This window comes from Diceros bicornis, chromosome 39 (assembly GCF_020826845.1).
Source record: "Diceros bicornis minor isolate mBicDic1 chromosome 39, mDicBic1.mat.cur, whole genome shotgun sequence".
Classification (NCBI taxonomy): Eukaryota; Metazoa; Chordata; class Mammalia; order Perissodactyla; family Rhinocerotidae; genus Diceros; species Diceros bicornis.
The window spans coordinates 17422750-17445115 of record NC_080778.1 but is presented as its reverse complement, the minus strand read 5'-3'; the positions used below and the strand labels follow the sequence as shown (position 1 = coordinate 17445115).

Genomic DNA, 22366 nt, shown 5'->3' with positions numbered 1-22366 from the left:
GGCCAGCCCTGTGGCTCAGCGGTTAAGTGTGCACGCTCCGATACTGGCGGCCTGGGTTTGGATCCCAGGCGCGCACCGAGGCACCTCTTCTGCGGCCGCATCCCACATACAGCAACTAGAAGGATGTGCAACTATGACATACAGCTATCTACTGGGGCTTTGGGGAAAAAAAATAAGAATAAAATAAAAAAATAAAGGCGGTGCCAGCCCAGTGGCGCAAGCAGTTAAGTGCACGCGCTCCGCTTCGGTGGCCCAGGGTTCGCAGGTTCGGATCCTGGGCACTCACTGTCGCACCGCTTGTCAAGCCATGCTGTGGCGGAGTCCCATATAAAGTGGAGGAAGATGGGCACGGATGTTAGCTCAGGGATGGTCTTCCTCAGCAAAAAGAGGAGGATTGGCATGGATGTTAGCTCAAGGCTGGTCCTCCTCACAAAAATAAATAAAAATAAATAAAAAAATAAAGGAAGTTTGCTGTTGCAAAGCAACTTGTGCTGAGAAAAATCGTGTCAGTAGGAGGGAAATTAGTTAATAATAAAAGCAATCATTCCTCAACTCAGTTGCTCGTTTGTTCAGACCAAGCCCAGCTCATGGACACCTAAGAAACCTTGGAGCCAGAGACAAACGGTGAATTAGGGCCTTGAGCCATCTCTTTTCAGGAATGGAGCAAGTTTCAGCGTCTTCCTCTCCATTGGCAAACGAACTATTTAAACCGTTCAAATCTCTACAAGTCCTCTTACCTCTTCTCTCAGCCACCAAAGTTAGGCATACCATTATTTTGAAGAGCGGCTAAGATGGAATTTTTCTCCGCATATCTCAAAAGTGTCTAGAAACCATGTTACCTGAATACAATGAAATGCAGGAAATAAAAACTCCTCTCTTGTGGACATTTTTGGGGTCACTGCCAGGGCCTGAGTCTTACACTCGTCAAAAATCAGCTTCTAACATTGGTGACCGCTATGTGCTGGCTGAGAGGTTTGTCATCTTTAGAGCTTTCTAAAAATATAATTATCGGGCCAGCCAGGCGGCACAGCAGTTAAGTGTGCATGCTCCACTTCAGCAGCCCGGAGGTTCACAGGTTCGGATCCTGGGCGCGCACTGACGCACCGCTTGTCAAGCCATGCTGTGGCGGTGTCCCATATAAAGTAGAGGAAGATGGGCACGGATGTTAGCTCAGGGATGGTCTTCCTCAGCAAAAAGAGGAGGATTGGCATGGATGTTAGCTCAGGGCTGATCTTCCTCACACACACACACACACAAAAATATCTCTATATATAATTATAAAATGTTACTAATTTGTTAATCTTGGGGAATGCCTTGCTGCATTGCCTTGAATATTGTAAATATTTTTAGACAAGCAAATATATAATAGTTATTATTAAATATAGGCCAAAGAAAGATACGGGTTTTTTAAATCCAGAAAATATAAGCCATGCTAAATTTTGTTCAATTTAAATTTACCCTAGGAGGGGCTGGCCTGGTGGCCTAGTGGTTAAGTTCACATGCTCTGCTTCAGTGGCCCGGGGTTCGTGGGTTCGGATCCCGGGAGTGGACCTACACACTGCTTGTCAAGCCATGCTGTCACAGCGTCCCATATGAAGTAGAGGAAGATGGGCACGGATGTTAGCCCAGGGCTAATCTTCCTCAGCAAAAGAGGAGGATTGGCAACAGATATTAGCTCAGGGCCAACCCGCCTCAGCAAAAAAGGAAAATAATAAATAAATAAATTTACCCTAGGAAATTAACATTTTTAAACACCAAAGTGTCCCCCTATTCTTTCTTTGTCTAATTTTTTTGTGTGTGTGAGGAAGATTAGCCCTGAACTAACATCTGTTGCCAATCCCCCTCTTTTTTGCTGAGGAAGATTGGCCCTGGGCTAACATCCGTGCCCATCTTCCTCTACTTTCTATGGGACGCCGCCACAGCATGGCTTGATAAACAGTGCGCAGGTCTGCCGCCGGGATCCAAACCTGCAAACCCCGGGCCACCAAAGCAGAGCGTGCAAACTTAACCACTAGGCCAGCAGGCCTGGCCCAATCTAATTTTTTTTGTGTGTGTGTGAGGAAGATCAGCCCTGAGCTAATATCCTTGCCAATCCTCCTCTTTTTGCTGAGGAAGACTGGCCCCGGGCTAACATCTGTGCTACGCCATGGGCCAGCCCCCCCAATCTAATTTTTTTATCTTTATTTATCTAATATCTGAATATGACATGACTAGATTCCAATATGTTTTCTGCGGGGCTGGAGTGGTTAAGTGTGCACACTCCGCTGCTGGCAGCCCCGGTTCGGATCCCGGGCGGGCACTGACGCACCGCTTGTCAGACCACGCTGTGGCGGCGTCCCACATAAAGTGGAGGAAGATGGGCACGGATGTTAGCCCAGGGCCAGTCTTCCTCGGCAAAAAGAGGAGGACTGGCATGGATGTTAGCTCAGGGCTGATCTTCCTCACCAAAAAAAAAAAAAAAAAAATCAATATGTTTTTTGCAAATTAAAGCCATGTGAAACATTGGTGATGAGATAAGCAGAAAAGGGAGAGACCTTTGTTGAAACTGTTCTTGAGTAGATGATGTTCCTCTTAGCTATTTCACCATGACCGCTCCTCTTGTTTCATTTCTTGTTTGATCTGGTTCCTCTGAAGCCCTTGAAAAGCAGGAGAATTTGGAAACGATACTGGCCAGGATGACGACAGGTGGGTCCACTACTTCATCAGTGGGATGAAGCCATGGAGTTAAAAGAACGTATTTACACAGCAGGGCAGAGTCAGGAAATCTATTGTTCCTGTATTTTATCCAGTCTGACTGTTTCAGAGTTGACAAGCTTAGAAGCAAAACAAAATACCAACCTATTAACACCGTATTGACATCTGATTTGGCTTAGTTTTGATTTTAAAGGGTATTTCAAGGATGATGGAAAGGGGAGGAGACTGTAAATTGAATAAAAACAGGTATCTTAGATCTTTATTTTAGCCCATCTGAAAATATATATTTTATTGTTCTTTTTTTCCAATTAAACTTTTTTTTTAGTTAATTGTAGAGTCACATGCAGTTGTAAGAAGTAATACAAAGAGACCCCATATACCCTTCACCTAGTTTCCCCCACGGTAACATCTTGCAAAACTATAGTTCATATCGCAACCAGGATACTGACATCGCTACAGTGATAGAGTGAAGGTACAGAACATTCTCATCCCACAAGGATCCCTCTTGTTGCTGTTTTATAGCCTTACCCACTCTCTCCTCCCTGACCCTTCCTTAACCCTTGGCTACCACTAATCTCTTCTCCATTCTACAATTTTGCCATGTCAAAAATGTTATATAGGGCCGGCCCCGTGGCATAGTGGTTAAGTGCGCGCGCTCCGCTGCTGGCAGCCGGGTTCGGATCCCCAGGGAGTACCGATGCACTGCTTGTCAGGCCATGCTGAGGCCTCGTCCCATATAAAGTGGAGGAAGATGGGCATGGATGTTAACCCAGGCCCAGTCTTCCTCAGCAAAAAGAGGAGGATTGGCAGATGGTAGCTCAGGGCTGATCTTCCTCACACACACACACAAAAAAATGTTATATATATATATATGGAATCATACAGTATAGAATTTTGGGGGATTGGTGGTTCCAGCATAATTCTCTGGAAATTCATCTAGGTTATTGCATGTCTCAGTAGTTTGTTTCTTTTTATTATTGAGTGAAATGTCTCTTTGAGACTTTTGCCCATTTTCTAATTGGATTGCTTGCTTTGTTATTGTTGAGTTTTGAGAATTCCTTATTTATCTAGATACTAGTTCTTTATTAGATATATGGTTTGCAAATATTTTTTCCCAGTCTGTAGCTTATCTTTTCATCCTCTTAACGTGGTCTTATGCAGAGCAAAAGATTTAAATTTTGATAAAGTCCAATTTATCAGTTTTTCCTCTGATGGATCATGCTTTTTGTGTCAAGTCTAAGAACTCTGCCTAACCTTAGATCCCTAAGATTTTTCTCCTATGTTTTTCTCTAAAAGTTTTATAGTTTGATCTTTTACATTTAAGCCCATGATCCATTCTTCGTTAATTTTTTTATAAGGTGGGAGATTTAGGTCAAGGTTAATTTTTTTGCCTACAGATGTCCAACTGTTCCAGCACCATTTTTTTTTTTTTTTTTTTGTGAGGGAGATCAGCCCTAAGCTAACATCCATGCTAATCCTCCTCTTTTTGCTGAGGAAGACTGGCTCTGAGCTAACATCTATTGCCAATCCTCCTTCTTTTTTCTTCCCCAAAGCCCCAGTAGATAGTTGTATGTCATAGTTGCACATCTTCTAGTTGCTGTATGTGGGACGTGGCCTCAGCATGGCCGGAGAAGCAGTGCCTTGGTGCACGCCCGGGATCCGAACCTGGGCCACCAGTAGCGGAGCGCGCGCACTTAACTGCTAAGCCATGGGGCCGGCCCAACCAGCCCCATTTGTTGAGTGAGGCTGTCATCCCTCCGTTGAATTGCTTTTGCACCTCTGCGAAAAATCAGTTGTGCATATATGTATGGGTTTATTGAAACTGTTGTAAAATTATTTTACATTTATTGTCAAAGCATTTAGCAAGTCAATTTAAAGCAATGCAAAAGAAATGTTAGATCAACTTATTCCTCCTTAAAGATGTGTATAAGTTCACACTGATTATTTTCATGACTGAAGGCATGTGGGTTTTGGCTGACCAAATATTTTCTATAGCGATTAAATTCTATATTTAGGAGCAAATATTCATTATTTCATAAGCCTAATCGTTTTCTGCCTAGGAATATGATAAGTAGTGTATAATTGCATATGGATAATTTTATACTTATCTGTAACTATATACTGCAATAACCATCTTCTTTGGCATGATTTTAAAAAATACAGTCTTACTATATGATATTCCCACTGTAAAATTCATTATGCCATAAGGCCCTATGTTGGATCCTTTCCAGGTAGGTTGATAAATCTCCTTGGAAGCACCAGATTGAATATATGTAATTATGATGATTCCAGAGCATAGACTTCCCCCTCCCTTAATATCATTAAAAAACTGTGCTAAAAGGAAATTGTTTTTCTCCCATTTCCTTCCTTATTTGACCGTTAATTCCCATCAGGAAGCCAGGCAGCATCAAGGAAGTGAGTTCAATCTCAAGGCCCTAGGGCAGTGGATCTCACCCTGGGCTGTGCATTAGCATCACCTGGGGGCTTTTTACAACACCAATACCCAAGCTGCATCCTAGACCAATTAACTCAGAATCTCTGGGGCTGGGACACAGGCATTATTAGAATTTGTTAAACCTCTCATGTTATTCCAATATGCAGCCAAGTTTGAGAACTACCGCTCAATGGTTGAGGTCTCTCTCTTCTTCTGTTTACTTCTTTATGGAACTTAACGTTCCTAGAATTTATCACTCAATACTGTGAATACCGTGTACTGGCTTGTCATAATATACTATATGAACTTATATCTTTCAAGTTGTAATCTTCCTAGGATAATTAAAAAATTTCTAACATTCTTTTCATTCTCTTGGCAAGAGTAACACATATTCAATGTAGAACATTTGGGGAAAAATGGGCAAGCATAATGAAAGAAAAAAATCACTTTGAATTCTACCATTAAGAAAGAATTATTGGGGCCAGCCCCGTGGCTTGGCGGTTAAGTGTGCGCGCTCCGCTGCTGGCAGCCTGGGTTCGGATCCCCGGCGCCCACGGACGCGCCGCTTGTCCGGCCATGCTGAGGCCATGTCCCACATGCAGCAACCAGAAGGATGTGCAACTATGACATACAACTATCTACTGGGGCTTTGGGGGAAAAGAAGGAGGAAGATTGGCAATAGATGTTAGCTCAGAGCTGGTCTTCCTCCACAAAAAGAAGAGGATTAGCATGGATGTTAGCTCAGGGCTGATCTTCCTCACAAAAAAAAAAAAAGAATTATTGTAACATTCTGGTCTTTTTTCTAAGCATATACACATACATACACACACACACTATCTATCTATCTATATATGAATATATATATATGTTTTCAGCTTTTATCCTTTCAAAGTTGAGATGATATTATAAATATAGTTTTATAAGTTGTTTTAGATATGTGATAAATAAGCGCAAAAATTTGTATCAATAGCAGAAAGTGTAGAATTAATATTGGCTTGCAATTGTCATAATTTTTACAATTTCACACACCTTCATCTGGGTCATGGATATAAGAAATTAAGATATACTTTTTATTTTTTATTTTTTTGTGAGGAAGATTAGCCCTGAGCTAACATCCGTGCCAATCCTCCTCTTTTTGCTGAGGAAGACAGGCTCTGAGCTAACATCTATTGCCAATCCTCCTTCCCATTTTTTTCCCCAAAGCCCCAGTAGATAGTTGTATGTCATAGTTGCACATCCTTCTAGTTGCTGCACGTGGCACGCGGCCTCAGCATGGCCGGAGAAGCAGTGCATGGCCGGAGAAGCAGTGCGTCCGTGCGCGCAGGGGATCCGAACCCGGGCCACCAGTAGCTGAGCGCGCGCACTTAACCGCTAAGCCATGGGGCCAGCCCAAGATATACTTTTTAAAACATCATTTTACATTGCTATAAAACAACATTTAAGACACATGACTATATTTGCCAGAATATTTTCCCCCTAAACTGACAAATTACTGCTGATATCTTTGCTATCATACATAGATTTAGAATTATGGCCAAAAAATGCATCATTCCCAGCCAAACTATAATGATTATGTAAAGATAATAAAATTATCATTTTCTTCTAAATCCTTTGACAACTAAGACTATAATAAGTATATGATCCAGAAAAAACACATAAAGTGACTGCAGACTTATTAAATACAGAATGGAACTGCCTTCCTCTTTAATTCAGACTCACACATCAGTTGACTTTTCATTTTCTGGATTTCAGTGGGAGGATATATGTATGCTATGTATGCATATATCATGCATATATGCTTAAATCTTTTCATTACAGAGAAAAACCCCAATACATATTCATTATTGAATATTTAGGAAACTCACATAAACCAAAAAAATATTTTTCTTAAATAAAAGTCACCTATAACTATTGTTAAATGCAACCACTCAATATAATCATGGACACATCTCAATATAATTATGCCGAGTAAAAGAAGCCAGATGAAGAAAAGTGTATAGTAGATGATTCCATTTTTATGAATTTCTATAAAATTCTAGAAAATGCAAACTAACTGTAGCGACAGAAAGCAGATTAGTGGCTGCCTGGGGAGGCAGGGTGGGACTGGGAGGGGCTGGACTGAGGGATAACAAGGGCACACGGAGAGATTTTTGGGTAAATAGTTACGCCCATTATCTTGATTGTGGTGATGATTTCAAGGACGTATATATTTGTCAAAACTCATCAAATTGTACACTTTAAATGTGTGCAGCTCCTTCTATACCAATTACACCTCAATAAAGCTGTCAAAAAAATATTCTAAGGGGCTATTGGCAACTTCCAATCGTGGAATTTGTTCTGTAAAGCTTTGCTTGAAATACTGGATATTGGGGGCTGGCCTGGTGGTATAGTGATTGAGTTCTTGCCTTCCGATTTGGTGACCCAGGGTTTGCTGGTTCAGATCCTGGGCGCAGACCTACTCACTGCTCATCAAGCCATGCTGAGGTGGCATCCCACATAGAAGAGCTACAACTCTACAGCTATGATACACAACTATGTACTGGGGCTTTGGGGAGAAAAAAAAGAGGAAGATTGGCAACAGATGTTAGTGCAGGGCCAATCTTAAGAAAAAAGAAAAAAAAAAAAGGAAAGAAATACTGGATATTGGAATCACATATGAATATTATTTTCAATAACTCATCGGTTTTTTTTTTTTTAGGTGAGGAAGACCAGCCCTGAGCTAACATCCGATGCCAATCCTCCTCTTTTTGCTGAGGAAGATTGGCCCTGAGCTAACATCCGTGCCCATCTTCCTCTACTTTATATGGGACGCTGCCACAGCATGGCTCGACAAGCGGTGCGTCAGTGCGCGCCTGGGATCTGAGCCAGTGAACCCCAGGCTGCTGAAGCCGAGCTTGGGCACTTAACCGCTGTGCCACCAGGCCGTCCCCCTAACCCATCCTTTTTACTCAGGAAAACACCCCATAATTTCACATTCTGAAATAATCAGTGTCTCAAATTCTTTCATAGAAAGTAAAATTCAAATATTTTACTCATAACTTGTTCCATAGAATTCTCAAGAGCATGATAATATTCAAAACAACATATCCAAACGATTGTTTCCCTTTTCAAAGTTTTCATTGATTTAGTAGCATAAGCAGCTACAGATTTGGGAATCTGTTTCAGGTAATTAACTGCGCTCCAAGTGAAGTTGTAATGAAGTAACACATAGGGAGGGAAGGAAGGAGAAGTGTATCTAGTTTCACTGTTGATTTTCTATCTTTTATTCCGATTTATCACAACAACCCCTCCTATAGACAACGTATTTGTAAGAGTGAAAAGAAGTCATTAAAGAAGGAAAAAATAGCAGCTGATAGAATTGAGATCAATACAGAACTCATCAGGACATCAACTGAGATTTGGGTGGGAGCTCTAGAAAATGGAATAAAATAAGTCAATCTCTCTTGTATACTATTTTAGGAATTCTTCTTGAGGTCAAGCATGGGTCTTTTCATTGGGTTCTTAATCACATGCAAAAAATAACTGAAGTATTTTTTCGACGTCAAGACAACACAGAGCAGATCTGAGATTAAAAATTCACAAAGGGATTCAAGTTAATAGAGGAACATAAAAATCACTCAATAATTTACAATATATGTCTCTGTAATGTCTTTTTTGAGTAAGCAATGTTGACTTTTGAAACCAAACTTTCCAGCTTTGAAAAGTCCCAAGCATTTTTCCTGGCACTTAATAAAAGTTTATTGAATTCATATGATATATTTAAAAAAATATATTTTTTAAAATGCTGCATACTCACAGGATCCTTTGTCGAATTTGTGAAGGGATTCGAAGTTGTGAGGATTATGGTATCTTGATCTGCCTTGGAGTGAAAAACCTTCCAGATACCTTCAGGTACCCTCTGAAAATGGGCCCTGAGAAATTCTCTCTTTATATTGGGCAAATCATTTACTATATCTTGTTTCCAGTCATTTGTGAGTGGAGAACAGCCCAACTCTAGAAACAAGGGGAGCCAAAGCTGTACTGGCTTATTTATGACTGCATTCCAATTATGTCCATTTATTTGTTTGTTTATATTTAGCCACATCTTCTTCTTTTTTTTTTTTTTGCTGCAGAAGATTTGCCCTGAACTAACATCTGTGCTGATCTTCCTCTGTTTTGTATGTGGGTCGTTACCACACCATGGCTAATGACTGGTACAGGTCGGCACCCAGGATCTGAACCTGGGAACCCGGGCCACCGAAGCCGAGCATACCAAACTTAACCGTTATGCCATGTGGCCAGCGCAAGCCACATCTTGAACAAAATGGTGGCAGCTATGTCAAATTAGTTCTCTAAATAATTGCTTCTATAAAGGCTTCCATGGTGACGGAAAAAACACAAATATACACATATTTATAGATAAATAATATAAATGAAAGGATTACCTGCCCCTCTTTGTTATTTAGAGTAATCTTAGATTTGAGTCAGCAGCCAATCTTAAATCTTAGTAAATGAAACTGATATACAAAAAGCTGGCATTATACTTTACCCCAAAGCAATACATTCCTTAAAAGTTAGAAAAAAAGCATTTGCCTATTTTTGTGATGTTTATCTACAGGTGGTTGACCCTTGAACTTCATCTGTATATTGAACTTTTTCTATAGTTTCTGTATGAATGTTGGATTTTTAGTTACTCATGAATGGAATAAAATTAATAATAATTCTAGTTTTCTAGTTTATAATTAGAAGGAGAGGAAAATAGGAGTTGGGTTCTTAGATGGCTTAGATATATGGATATGAGTAATTGGTTCAGAAAAAAGTAGGCTTTTAGAGAAAGCAAAGAAGTGATAAGTGGTAGTTTCAAGGGTGAAGAGTTGCCAGTTCTAAATGAAATTGCCTGAAGGCTTTGTAGCTAGAGAATGAATCTGTGGGGTAGAGTTAAGCATTAGTTTTAAATTCCGTTTTAATAATTGTAATTATTATTGTACTTTCAAGGGGTTGTATTAACTCAGTTGTAAAATGTTTCGCATTTGTGAATTCATTTAAAACATATTTGAAAATGTTTTGGTCTATGCACAAGATGCCCAGCTATGACTCTAAATGTTATTATAAAATCTGGTGTGACCTGTCTTTCCGGAGAAGTAAACCTAACTTACAAGTAAACATACAAGTTCAGCTGGCTGTATGGACAACGGGCATTTGTTTTTGAGAATCTCAAACTGTTTTTATGAGAGCAATAACTCTCTCAGGGAAACGACTCTACCACCAACTGCCCCCTGGGAAAGGATATGCGGGGACACCTGCGTCCTGCTGTTTGGAGGAGAAAGGGCTGCTGACTCGAAATCGGGGTAACTGACAGCCTTGGACTTAGAAGTGGAAAATAGAGGGCAGCTGTCTTCCTCTCCATTACTGACACTGATGCAAGCAATTCTGAAGTTTTCTCCAAAACTCTTGGTGACTTGATTTAGAGCCTTGAGTCCGAGACACAGTAACTCTGTGCTTGGCACATATCAGGCACTCAATGAATGTGTTGAATGAATGAATGAATGAACAAATGAATGAATGAAGTTTGTAATGTTCTGAAGCCCAAGGTTGGGACATCTCATGGCTAGGGATAATGAATAACATAGCCACTCTTCTTAACAAAAATAACTCAACAGAGAGTAACTCCCCACTCTACAGGTAAGATGGAAAAGATTCTTTGGTCAGTCTAGAAACCAAAGGTAGTTATGTGTGTGCTTGTGAATCTACAAAGGAGCCCATTATTCTTAATTCCTCCTTATCAGGGAGCTGTTTCAGGCTGAACAGGAAGTACTAGAACATGCACAGTTCTTAAAATAAGATTTTGCTTTTAAAAAATAAGAATATGAGCGTTTTCACAGCCTGAAAAAGAAACAGAAAGCAAGTGGTTGCTAATCTAAGCAGACACTAGCAATGTCTTCCTCAGCATGTGGGTTGTACACTGTTGAAATCTTTGACCTTGCAATCTTTTCTGAAAATTTAAAGGCCAATAGATGTGAAAAGCTTTGTTAAGAATTTCCCACGGACTGAATAAATATAATCTCACAGAACGGGAAATTTTGATAGTATTTGTCCTACTTACTGATACATTTTCATCTGTGCTGACGCTAATCATTCTCAAATAGGCTTTAACAGCGTTTTTAGCTCTTAACATCCTAGGTGAGGTCTGAACGCCATTTTTTGCTAATATTCCTAAAAAGAGGAGAGAACACATTGGAAGCTTCCTACAGAAGGGGAGTGAAGTGCTGGGCAGGGGTTCAGTGTGCATGCAACTGGGATCTGAACCTGCGAACCCTGGGCTGCCGAAGCAGAGTGCAGGAACTTAACTAATACCCCACCAGGCTGGTCCCGGTACTGTTTCCTAAGGAGTCAAAATTTAAGTCGAAATGGGTGAAATGCTTAAAAATCCTGAAAGCCAACTATTTTGCAAGTATACTGCTTCTTAAGGGATTAAATTCCAGAAAAAGTGGCCTTTATGTACTCCTTCAAATAAAAATGATTAATTCAGAAAAATTTTCTGCTGGAAAACTAACCTGTGGTTCCCAAGGTGCTGTTATACTACACAGAATTAATTAGACCCAAAATATCCTAGTACTGAACTACAGCTTACATCAATTGTACTAAACTATACTAATTGTACTAAATCTGAGTATGGGATATTTATCTGGTACCTAGTGCCACTATTCCAAAAGTTCCTTCATTTTTAATGATGATTCCAACGATTTGCAAAAGCTAAGGCATTTAGTTGCCAGTTAAAACTGGGATAATTTTTCTTCCAGCCCCATCACCTTTATGCTATGTGCAAAATAATCCAGCTAAAAATTTAATTTAGTTCAAATATTTATTGACTGCCTGCTATAGTCCTATAACAAGTGTTATATTGAAGAGTATGAAGAGAAAGAACGCAAGCCGCTTAGGCTGATATTATTTAAAGCCGTTATCTACGGAGACATACTGACGGCAAAGGGACAGATCCACGTCGTCATGTTTCAGCATGGCGCAGGCAGAAGTGGCCTGGACCTCGAGCATCAGGCCCTCAAAGGACAGGCACACTTCCAGTAACAGTCTGATTTCCCCAAATTCCCCAGGGAAGGAGGGCGGCCAGTGTCGCTGATGGCATCGCCTGACATCACTTGTTCCGGATGATAGGAGAGCGTGGGGCCGCCTGGCCCACCTCATCTGTGGTCTGACTGCATTAACCTCTCGGTTCCCTGCTCCTGCCACGTGAGGTGTCCTAATATGGTCAGACTCCGGAGACGCCAAGGAGCGCTAGCCTTTCTCCCGCTCATGGGGAGGAGGCAGCAACGAACCTTCAGAAGCAAACACAATGTGAAGGAAAGCAAATGGGGATTTGGGTTCGCTTCTGGGCAAGTTGCAAGTCCCTTTGCCGCAGAAGCCCTGCCTTAGGTTATCAATCATTTAATAAAGCCCAGCTAATCCAATCTCCCCGGGGGGTTTCGGCCCTACCCTCACCCTCGGCAGCCCCGGGGCGCCCCCCAGCTCTAGACCCCGTTTATGAACGGGAGGTGCCTTGGGGGTCGCGGTGGGCTGCTCGCCGGGACCTTGGCTCGAGGCTTTGACTGCGCCTCGGGTCCTAGCAGCCTGGGGAGAGATGCTGCTGCAAGGCGTGTCTGGGGCTGTGCTCATGTGATGAAGCAAGGGAAAAACAAGGGGGAGGAGGAGGCAAAGAGGTGGCTTTTTTTTTTTTTTTTTTTCTTTTAAGGAGTTTGCCGCGAGCGCGTCTCCTTCATTCGCAGTCTGGGCGTGTTCGGAGGAGGACGGGAGAGGAAGGCGCTCCTGGGACCGCGCGGGCGCACGGCTTCTGGCTCTTCCCCGCGTCCTTGCGGTTTGGGGAAGGCGTAACCGGGCGGCGGGGCGCGGGAGAACCGCAGAGAAGCCATGGGCGCCGGGAGCTCCACCGAGCAGCGGAGCCCGGAGCAGCCGGAGGCGGGGAGCGCGACGCCGGCCGAGCCCGAGCCCGGCAGCGGCGGCCCCGCGGCGGAGGCGGCGCCCGGCGCCCCGGGGGACCCCGCCGTCGCCGCCCCGGACCCCGCCACCAAGGTACGGGCGCGCCGGGCCACCTGCCCCGGCGAGGCGGGGGTGGGTGGTGGGGGTGGTCCCTCTGATTTCTGCCTGCGAGAACTTCCCACCCGTCCAGCCCGTCTGCAAACTCGGGAGCACGCACTCCTCTTTCTAGGCTTTTCAGGGGGGTCTTTTGCGCCGGGGCGGGAGCAGAGCAGCAGCCAGCGCGGCGGGGGGCTCGCATCTTTGTCGTGGGTCTCCAGGGGAGGCGACTGCGCCATCCGCAGTAATAAAATCCGCGTCCTGCCCGCCGCTAACCGAGCCTCTCTCCACACTCTTCCGGTGGGAACCACCCAGCCCGAGACGGATGGGCTGCCTGCGGGAGTCCCTGGAGAATTGGCCCACGGGCGGAGCGTGTCGAGCCCCCGGCCCCCCCTTTCTCCCGGATGCGGAAAGTCAGCTGTTGGGCCATGACCCGTGTTGCAGCTGGCGAGCGGGCCACCCATGGGTTCCCGCCGCGCACCGTCCTTGGTACTAGCTGAGCCTGGAGCAACCCGGGTTTGGTACCCAGTCCTCCTGCGGCAGCGGCTCGAGCAGACACCGCCTTCCTGATGCAGCTAAAACCTGGGGTGTAGCTTGCTCGGAGCCAAAGAAAACCTGGGCAGACGCTGCATTTCCAAAGGGAATGACAGGTTTCGCAAAAAGGCGGCGTCCTCCTTTTGGCTCGGCGCATTGCCTGTGGACTCAATTGGGTAAACAAATACTGGAGGAGTAGTTAGAAGTTCTCAAAGGATGCGGTCGGAGGCGAAAGCGAGCGTTCCCTGTAGTACTCTGGTCTGTGCAGGCAGTGCTGAACCTCCTAGAAATTTTGCATTTTATAGCCTTAAGTCTTCAAGGCTGAAATATTTGTTCTTGGCCACTGCAGCCGCCAAGACTGTGACTTGTTCCGATCGTTGTATTCTAGATCTGTTTTCCAGCATGTGTGTTCATTAGCAAGGCTTCACCTAACGCCTTCTGCGATATCCTTATAGGAGGATGTGTATAACCACATTTAATATTTAAAAAAACACACCCATGCCTCGAATTTGAGGATACAGAGTACTTGAGGACTGTTAAGAGTTATCTCAGGAGGTATAGATGTTTACAGTGTGAAAAAGAAAAATAGCTGAAGTCTAGGTAGATTTCACAGAACTATGATCTCATTGCCTTGACGTCTTTAGCTGTCCTAGTCTAGTTTGGGCTGAAAGACTGTTCTTAAAAACTAGATTACCTTCAGTCTTTGAATTACAGCTACTTGTAAAACCCATGGTCCCTAGAGATGTGGACACTAACAAGTACTAACTGTGCCTGGGAATATCTAGATTTTTCTAAGATACCTAAGCCTTGGGCCTTAGGTACCATCCTTTTGAGGTCTAAGTCACATTTTAATACTTACTGGACATCACTGTTTGATGCCAGCTACCATCAAAATGGCTGCATAACCACTGTTTATAGTCCAGTAATGGAAGTAATTTTAAGGTGTAATTGCTAAAGCTTGCAAAGGGGGGACATTTTCCCCTTGGCTTTTACTATTTGAATTCTTATTGCGGTTCACACTGAAATATGGTACTTATTCTCTTCCCAATAAACCTGAATTTGTTAACTTAGAAATATTCCTTCCATTCTCTTCTCTTTATCCTTCTTCTATAACCTTATCTTTCTCCTTCTTTCCTAGTCACCACCATCTTGAATTAGCTAAATGACCTCCTTTAAACTATTACTTAAATGACATCCAGAATATCATTAAACTTTTTGGCATACTGCCCAGTTACCAATTTGGAGATAAATCAATACACTTACGTGTATCCTTGGAAAATGTGTAGTTTTTCGTTTCCACTAGCAAAATTTATTGCTCAGGGTTTGAAGACCTACGTCTTCTCGAAAGGACTTGGTAAAGAAGAATGACTCAGCACGTAGTTCTTGCCTCCACTCCTCGCCCTGTTAAACTCCAATTCCTGACCTCTGAATAATCCCGTCTGCTGTTCTAGGCTGCCATAGTACCATGGACCTTTCTCAGCCATTTGCACATTTGTGGGTTTAGTGAGTTAACTAATAAATGTAATCTTGGCTGTTCTGAATGCTATACAAGGGCAAGGACCATATCTGTTTTTGTTCATAAAAGGTGTTCCCCCATGTGTGGCACCCCGGTGTGTGGCACTGGCTCCCTGATTCTGATTAGAGAATGTCAAGTTAGGGAATACCTTGGCTCATCTACTTTTTCTACAGTTTAACCTTTGACCTTCTCATTAGCATGATCTGTCTCATGTATCTCAGATAGTGACTAAGTCGAGTCATTCTGTTTGGTTATTAACCAAAGTGAATATTTTCATTTTGACGGCTTTCACTTTTCACCAAAGACCAAGTGAATATTTTGGCAAAAAACTCAAATCTGGGGGCTTTGGTTTCTATTTTTCTAGAAATAGAGTGGCTTGTTAGCGTTGCAATTTCGAATTGACTGTAATCTCAAATAGATAAATATATTATAAATATGAGTGGCTCAAATGAGATCACTTTATACATTGAGTTAATTATGAATCACATCTTGAGCTTTCTTGATGGGATCTGTGGACATGTAGAGTAATACATTCCCCCCCCTCAGTAGAATGCTGATCATTAATTAAAGGCAGTTAGCAGATTTTCTTTCCATCTAAATGATGTTTATATTATATACATGCTGCCTATTAGCAACCCAGTTTACTTTCCTTTTTTCTGCTAATTTTAGTTATCAATTACTCAGTAAGTAAGTGCTTGTACCTCAAAAGACATTACACTAATTGAATTATCACTCCTATTAGGTCAAATGGAGAGTTATAGACTTGATTACTCAAGCTTAACATTTAGATGCATTGAGGCAGAAGTCTTGGTTTTATCTGTGATGTATTTCAATAAAATGGAAGGAGTCTTATCTTCCAGTCAATCTTTTACAATCCTTATATGTTACTTCTGGGGGCAAAATGGCTTGATAGTTATTTTGAGACTTGGCCATTTTGGTTACTGCAGGAGTGGGAAGATTAGACTGCCTGAACACAGGTGGTAGATAAAGCCTCATTCTTCCTCAATTGTCTGTTTGTAAAAATTTGTCTTCAAAAGAGTATTTTCATTCAGGTAACAGTATAGGGTGGGGTGACCAATGACAGATTTACTTCCATGTCTGTGGCGTATCTTAATTTCTGGAGCCAAGCTCCAGGCTAAGTCTGAATGATCATAATCCTCTGAATTAGCCTTTCTGTCTTTTCTGCTCAATCAATGACTTGAGAGCTGGAAATGGAACAGTGGTCAGTTGCAACAATGTGAGGCCAATGTCAGTGGGGAAATGGGGACCCTTGTTGGTCCTTCAAGCTGTGGTTGCATTTGGTTACAAGAACTGAGAATCACCCAAACGTAAAGATGCTCTCAAATAGAGGAATCCATTGTCTCATTAGGAGATTTAAGGATGTTTTTGCCTTCAGTGCATGAAAACAGACAATTGAGTTGGCCAGCTGTATTTCATAATTCCTCTCCCAGCCTAAGGTAGTATGCTTTCTCCCATTTTCCCTCTGTTTAAAGAATGGGAATGGAGAATGAAGATGGCCCTAATGTGATTATGGCACCAGTTTTACACTAAAAGGGCCAGAATTTAAGACAACTAGGAGACAATTATATGTTTGTTAATAGAGTGGTGTTTTTGTATGTGGCTACCTGTATTTCTGTGAATTTCCCCCAGATTGAAAGAGGTGCTCCTTTCTGATGAGAACACAGTCCAGAAATTGGAGCTGTGGGTGTGAGGATGGTCATTTAGGATAGTGATAGCCTGTGAGGAGGGCGGGGCCTCCCTTTTAATCCATTATAGCCTTTTAGGCTCGTAGATGTGTGAGATCAGTGGAAATTTCCATTTGAAATACTTCCCTCTATGAGGAACAGGCCCCAAATGTGCATCCTCTTTGAATTCACTTTGGATCGACTAATCTCTGCCTTGATACCTTTAAAGTGATGTTGTAAAGATTATTCTCATTTGGTATCTTATAGGATAATTAATGAAATAGAAATAAAATGTTTTGTTTTAAAAGGTCCCGGGAAATTGTTTTTTTCTTTTTCGGTTTTAGCACATATTCAGTGTTACAGAATACCAGCGAAAGGAAAATCAAGGTAGACGGTGCTCATCGTTGGCCTCTACAATTCTATATGCTGTAGTCATTCATGAAGGGAGAAATTAGAACTTACAGCACTCAGCATTCTGAGAAAAATATATCAGTACTTTTATCTTATGAAAAAAATAAACTACATGTCCTTGAACCCAATTCTTAGTTCTCTTATAACCTAAAAAAATTACAATTTAGAGTGTTTCATTTTAAAATAATACAGTGGGAAAATAGGAAAAAAGCTGGGCTTGGAAGGGAGTAGCACTATATTTTATAAATGTGTAAGCTTATTTTCAATAAATTCTTTAAAAGTCTGTCAAATCTATAATTATAATTATTTGACTTGTCTATTTAGATTTGGGGCCATTTCCCTGCAAATTAGCACCTTATTAGAGAATATAAGGGTAGGTTTTTTGTACCTATGATCATCCTTTTGTTTCCTACTCATTGGTACATCTAATAAAAGGATTAGAGTGAAGGATTAGAGTGAAGATATTAATAATCTGTAATAATTTAATTTATACATCCTTTCGTATTTCTTACCATAAATAATTGTTTACTTATTTAAAACTGACTGTAGATCTGACATCATCATTCTTGAATCATAAAGGCTTTATAAAACGATCAAAAGCACTTGTTTACTCTTATTAAAATGGTTTTTATTTAAAGTGATTGCCTAACAGGATTCATTTAATGTATATTTTTCTAAAATCTATTTTTCTAAAAAGGTTAATGGTGGAGAACCTTAATTTGTAGAGTATGGTAAGAAATGAAAGTCTTTTATTCCTCCCACCCCCCAAGTATTCACTGTTGACAGTAGTTTGAAATCAATGTTGGTGGTTTCTCGAATGTTCTTTCAAAAACTGTATGCATGTGCAAGGATATAAAGAAGAATAGCCCCAGCTTTTTCCTTTAACAAACAAGACATATCATTTACATTCTGCTACTTTAGGTTTTGGATATCTTTTCATATCAGGACATAAAGATCTACCCCCATTCTTATTAATGGCTACATAAATTTCTCCTTTATGGGTTGAAGTACCATAATGATTTTACCAATCCTCTGTGTTGATATTTAAAGATGTCCTAGTCTTTTGCTATAATACGTTGATGCAGGGAATGTCCTATTTTGGATCTCTTTGTGTGTGTGCAAGTGTATCTCTAGGATAGATTTCTGGAAGTGGAATTGTTAGATCAAAGGATTTATATGCCTTTTAAATTTTGATAGTTCTTGCCAAGTTTACTTTCCAAAGAGATTATACCACTTTGCATCTCTGCTCTCTGGAGATCAACACTGGCTTTCCAATGCCTTTGCCTCACTGGGTATCAGATTTTCTGATCTTTGCCAATCTGTACCTCAGTTGGCACCTCAGATTCCTTGACACCTTTTTAATTATGAAGTTGAGCGCCTTGTCATGTATATTGGCCATATGCTTTTCTTCTGTGCACCACCTGGTCATGAACTGGACTGGCTTTCAGAGCATTAAAGGCTATGGTTTATTTTACTAGTAATTAATTTTTAAAGACTTTTTTTTTACCCACAAATTACTCAAAATAGGCAAAAATCAAGTTTAAGAGTAAAAAGGCAGCTGAGGTACTGCTCTTATTTACTCTTTTTCCTTCCCAAATTAGTAAACTGTCTTTAATTTTATTTGCTTGGACGATGACCTACTTCTTGAGCTATCAGTTTTAAAGTTTCTCCTCTGGGAACATCTAGTTGCCAGAAATTTCTTCATTCTTCTGATCCACGAAATGTTGGAATCAGGGTTGGGGGCAGCAGAAATCCACTCCTGGGAAAACAATAGGCTGAAGGCTGTCCCCTGGGCTCTGTTCTCATTCTCTGGACAAATGACAGTCTGGCTCTGTTAACTGGAATAAATGTGTTTTCCCAGAAAAATGTAGGTGTTCAAAGCACAGGAAACTACAGGGTCTTTCCCAGACACTGTTAGACTTCTCTTAATACAAGTATTCTTTCAAGTTCAAAGGTTTTTGTCTTCTCTACAGTTTCTCTGTGATGTTTTAAAAGAAGTGGGGTGGGGGGAGGACCCAGTAATTTCGTTCTACCTAACCTCAATCCCAGCTTTAGTTAAATGTCAATTTCATGTTTGATTTGAAAGTGAGATAAGCCAAAATTTGAGAAAGGGAGGTTACTACAACTCATTGGCTGATCTGTTTGTTATATGCAGACTGCAAATTGTGGGAGTATTGAGATTAAATTTCCCCTGGTTCCCAAACCTAGTTGTACAATTGAAACACTCGGGGAGCTTTCTAAAGACACCTGGGCCCCCATCCTAGATGCACTGAATCAGAATTGCAGGCAATAGAAGGGTCTGAGATTCTATAGTCTTAATGCCCATCAGGTATTCTGATCTGCCTGCTGTAGCCACCCTTGCCTTAAGGAATGCGGGTGTAGGGTGTAGGAGCTGATAGAGGGCCAGGGAGAGCGCAGACTGACTGAGGTTGGAGCTTGTGTGGGTGGAAGGATGGTTTCGGATGATGTTGGAAGAGTAAGTATTCCCCTCCACATATCTCGGAGAAAATAGAGGGAAATATTTCACCTACATAATTTCATTCCCTTATTCTACTGTATTGAAAACAAGTGTGCTGGTAGTGGAGGCCTTTCTAAATAGAACGTGCGATTCCAGGTAAATAGGTGTTGAATCCAATGCTGTTGTTCTTTCTGAGCAAGGAGCTACCCAGAAATTGCTCAGTGTTCACGTTTTTGTTTCCCCCTGATTGCCTCTTAAACCTCTTCCCTCATCATCAGTCCAAACCTTCCCTTGTGCTGGGTAGGAGTAGCTGAGGGCTCAGTTTATGCCATTTGGCTGGTCCAAAAATCTGTGAAGAAATCTTAAAACCTAACCACGTCATTGAAGATCAGAATAGAGTTCTGGCTTTGCCCACCATGTCTTTACTATTCAGTCTTCACTCCATGAACGTTTCTTTACTAGCTGGTGTACTCGAGGAACTGAGGACACCAAGAGAACTCCAAGAGCTCAGTCTTAAAAAGGTTAAAAGTTCTCCCTTTCATATATTTACCTCCCTAATCCTCTAGAAATGGATTACTTTATGTCTGGAGAGAGAGATTAAAATTCATTTTCCATGTGGGTTACCTGTTGTTCCAGTACCATCTATTAAATAGTCCCTCCTGCTAAAACTCGAGTTTCCATAAATATGCATACATCTGTTTATTGATTTCTTTTTACTTAAAAAAATTTCCTGCTGTGTTTATTTGTAGAGTAAATTTGTAGAGTAAAAGCATTAAGGGAGTGGCTAAAAATTGAGTCAGTTATGATAGCAAGTCCATGGTTTAAAATACTTTTATATTCTACATCTCAGGTGTTACTCTGGTCTCACGGCTATGCTAAGTTTATATATACATAAACATTAAAAAGTGGGAAGCAGATGTTACCTTTTTTTTTTTTTTTTTAGATTTTTATTTATTTATTTTTTTCCCTCCAAAGCCCCAGTAGATAGTTGTATGTCATAGCTGCACATCCTTCTAGTTGCTGTATGTGGGACGTGGCCTCAGCATGGCCGGAGAAGTGGTGCGTTGGTGCGCGCCCGGGATCCGAACCCGGGCCGCCAGCAGCAGAGCGCACGCACTTAACCGCTAAGCCACGGGGCCGGCCCAGATGTTACCTTTTAAACGTTATTTTGTTTTCTTGGTATGTAATATTATGTGTTAAAAATAGTCAATTAAGTATTTCCTAAGCACTCACCACGTGAAAGACACTGGTCTAGATGCTTGGAGAGAAGAAAAGAAGTAAGAGCAAATAGCATCATTCTTGAGCACCTCATCATCTAGGGGAGGTGATAGGGTCCTTCTAGAGGAAATATTCAATAACAGGGATTCAGATAAGTTGGATGGGCACTCAGAGAGTTGCCATTGGTTGGTACATGTCTACTCAGTGAGCTGTCCAGATAACTGCTGTAGAAAGAGAAGGACATTTGGGAAAGAAAGAGAAGGACATTTTGGAAAGTGTTGCAGGCAGAGAAAAGGTCATTAGTTGGGAGAGCAGAAAGTGCAGGGGGTATTAAGGAGCTGAAGAAGAGACTAATGGCAAGAGGACGATGAATACAGTGGCAGCCAGTCATCGTAGAAGCTGTGCAGGCAACAGAGAGCCAGTGAGGGCTTCTGATAAAGAACAGAGATGCAGAAATGCCACGTGGGTGAATGATGGACTCCTGGGACACGATCTCAGACGTGGCAGAGAGGACGTCCATAGGAGAGTGGGGCTAAGTGAGACTGGGAAGGGAGACTTGGGGAGGTTGTGTCGGCAGACATTTCCACGGTATGGTGATGCAGCAGATATTAGCAGAGGGCGGCGGGATTGGGTGCAGGGTATAGACTTGGTGAGGGGCAGTCAGAAATAACCGAGATTTCAAGATTTGGAATACAGAGTACCTCAGTTTCTTCTGTAGTCAGAGAAAGAACATCCCCCTCCTGACATCTGTTTCAGGTGTCTATTGCTGTGTAACCAACCATGCCAAACAAGGATTTAAACTGAAAGTGTCTTTAGAAGGGAGAACATCACTTGATAGTAACAACTTGGGACTTTTATTTATTTATTTTTTTATTTTTTTATGTGAGGAAGATCAGCCCTGAGCTAACATCCATGCTAATCCTCCTCTTTTTGCTGAGGAAGACCGGCTCCGAGCCAACATCGATTGCCAATCCTCCTCCTTTTTTTCCCCAAAGCCCCAGTAGATAGTTGTATGTCATAGTTGCACATCCCTCCAGTTGCTGTATGTGGGACACCACCTCAGCATGGCCAGAGGAGCAGCGCCTCGGTGCGCGCCCGGATCCGAACCCGGGCCGCCAGCAGCGGAGCGTGCGCACTTAACCGCTAAGCCACGGGGCCAGCCCCCAACTTGGCACTTTTAAAGTAAGGAAGAGGTTTGCAGCAGACTCTGTAGGTAATCACAGAGGGCGTCCGTGAGATCAGTACCATTTCTCTAATAGTGGTCTGCATCAGAGCAGAGACCAGGGGCATTTGGGCCATCCCGGCTTGCTGAGTGGTGGGCCTGGGAGGTACAGTGGAAGGCCCAAGATAAG

At 42.0% G+C, this 22366-nt stretch overlaps 1 protein-coding gene across 1 annotated transcript in view; it reads left to right on the top strand.

Moving 5' to 3' along the window:
- The first annotated feature begins 12892 nt into the window (after positions 1-12892).
- AKAP12 (A-kinase anchoring protein 12) overlaps positions 12893-22366 on the top strand; it is a 95037-nt gene continuing 85563 nt past the window's right edge. The window contains exon 1 of the mRNA XM_058534143.1: positions 12893-13189. Coding sequence (XP_058390126.1) covers positions 13028-13189 — 162 coding nt within the window. The 5' untranslated portion in view covers positions 12893-13027. The remainder of the gene's footprint in view (positions 13190-22366) is intronic.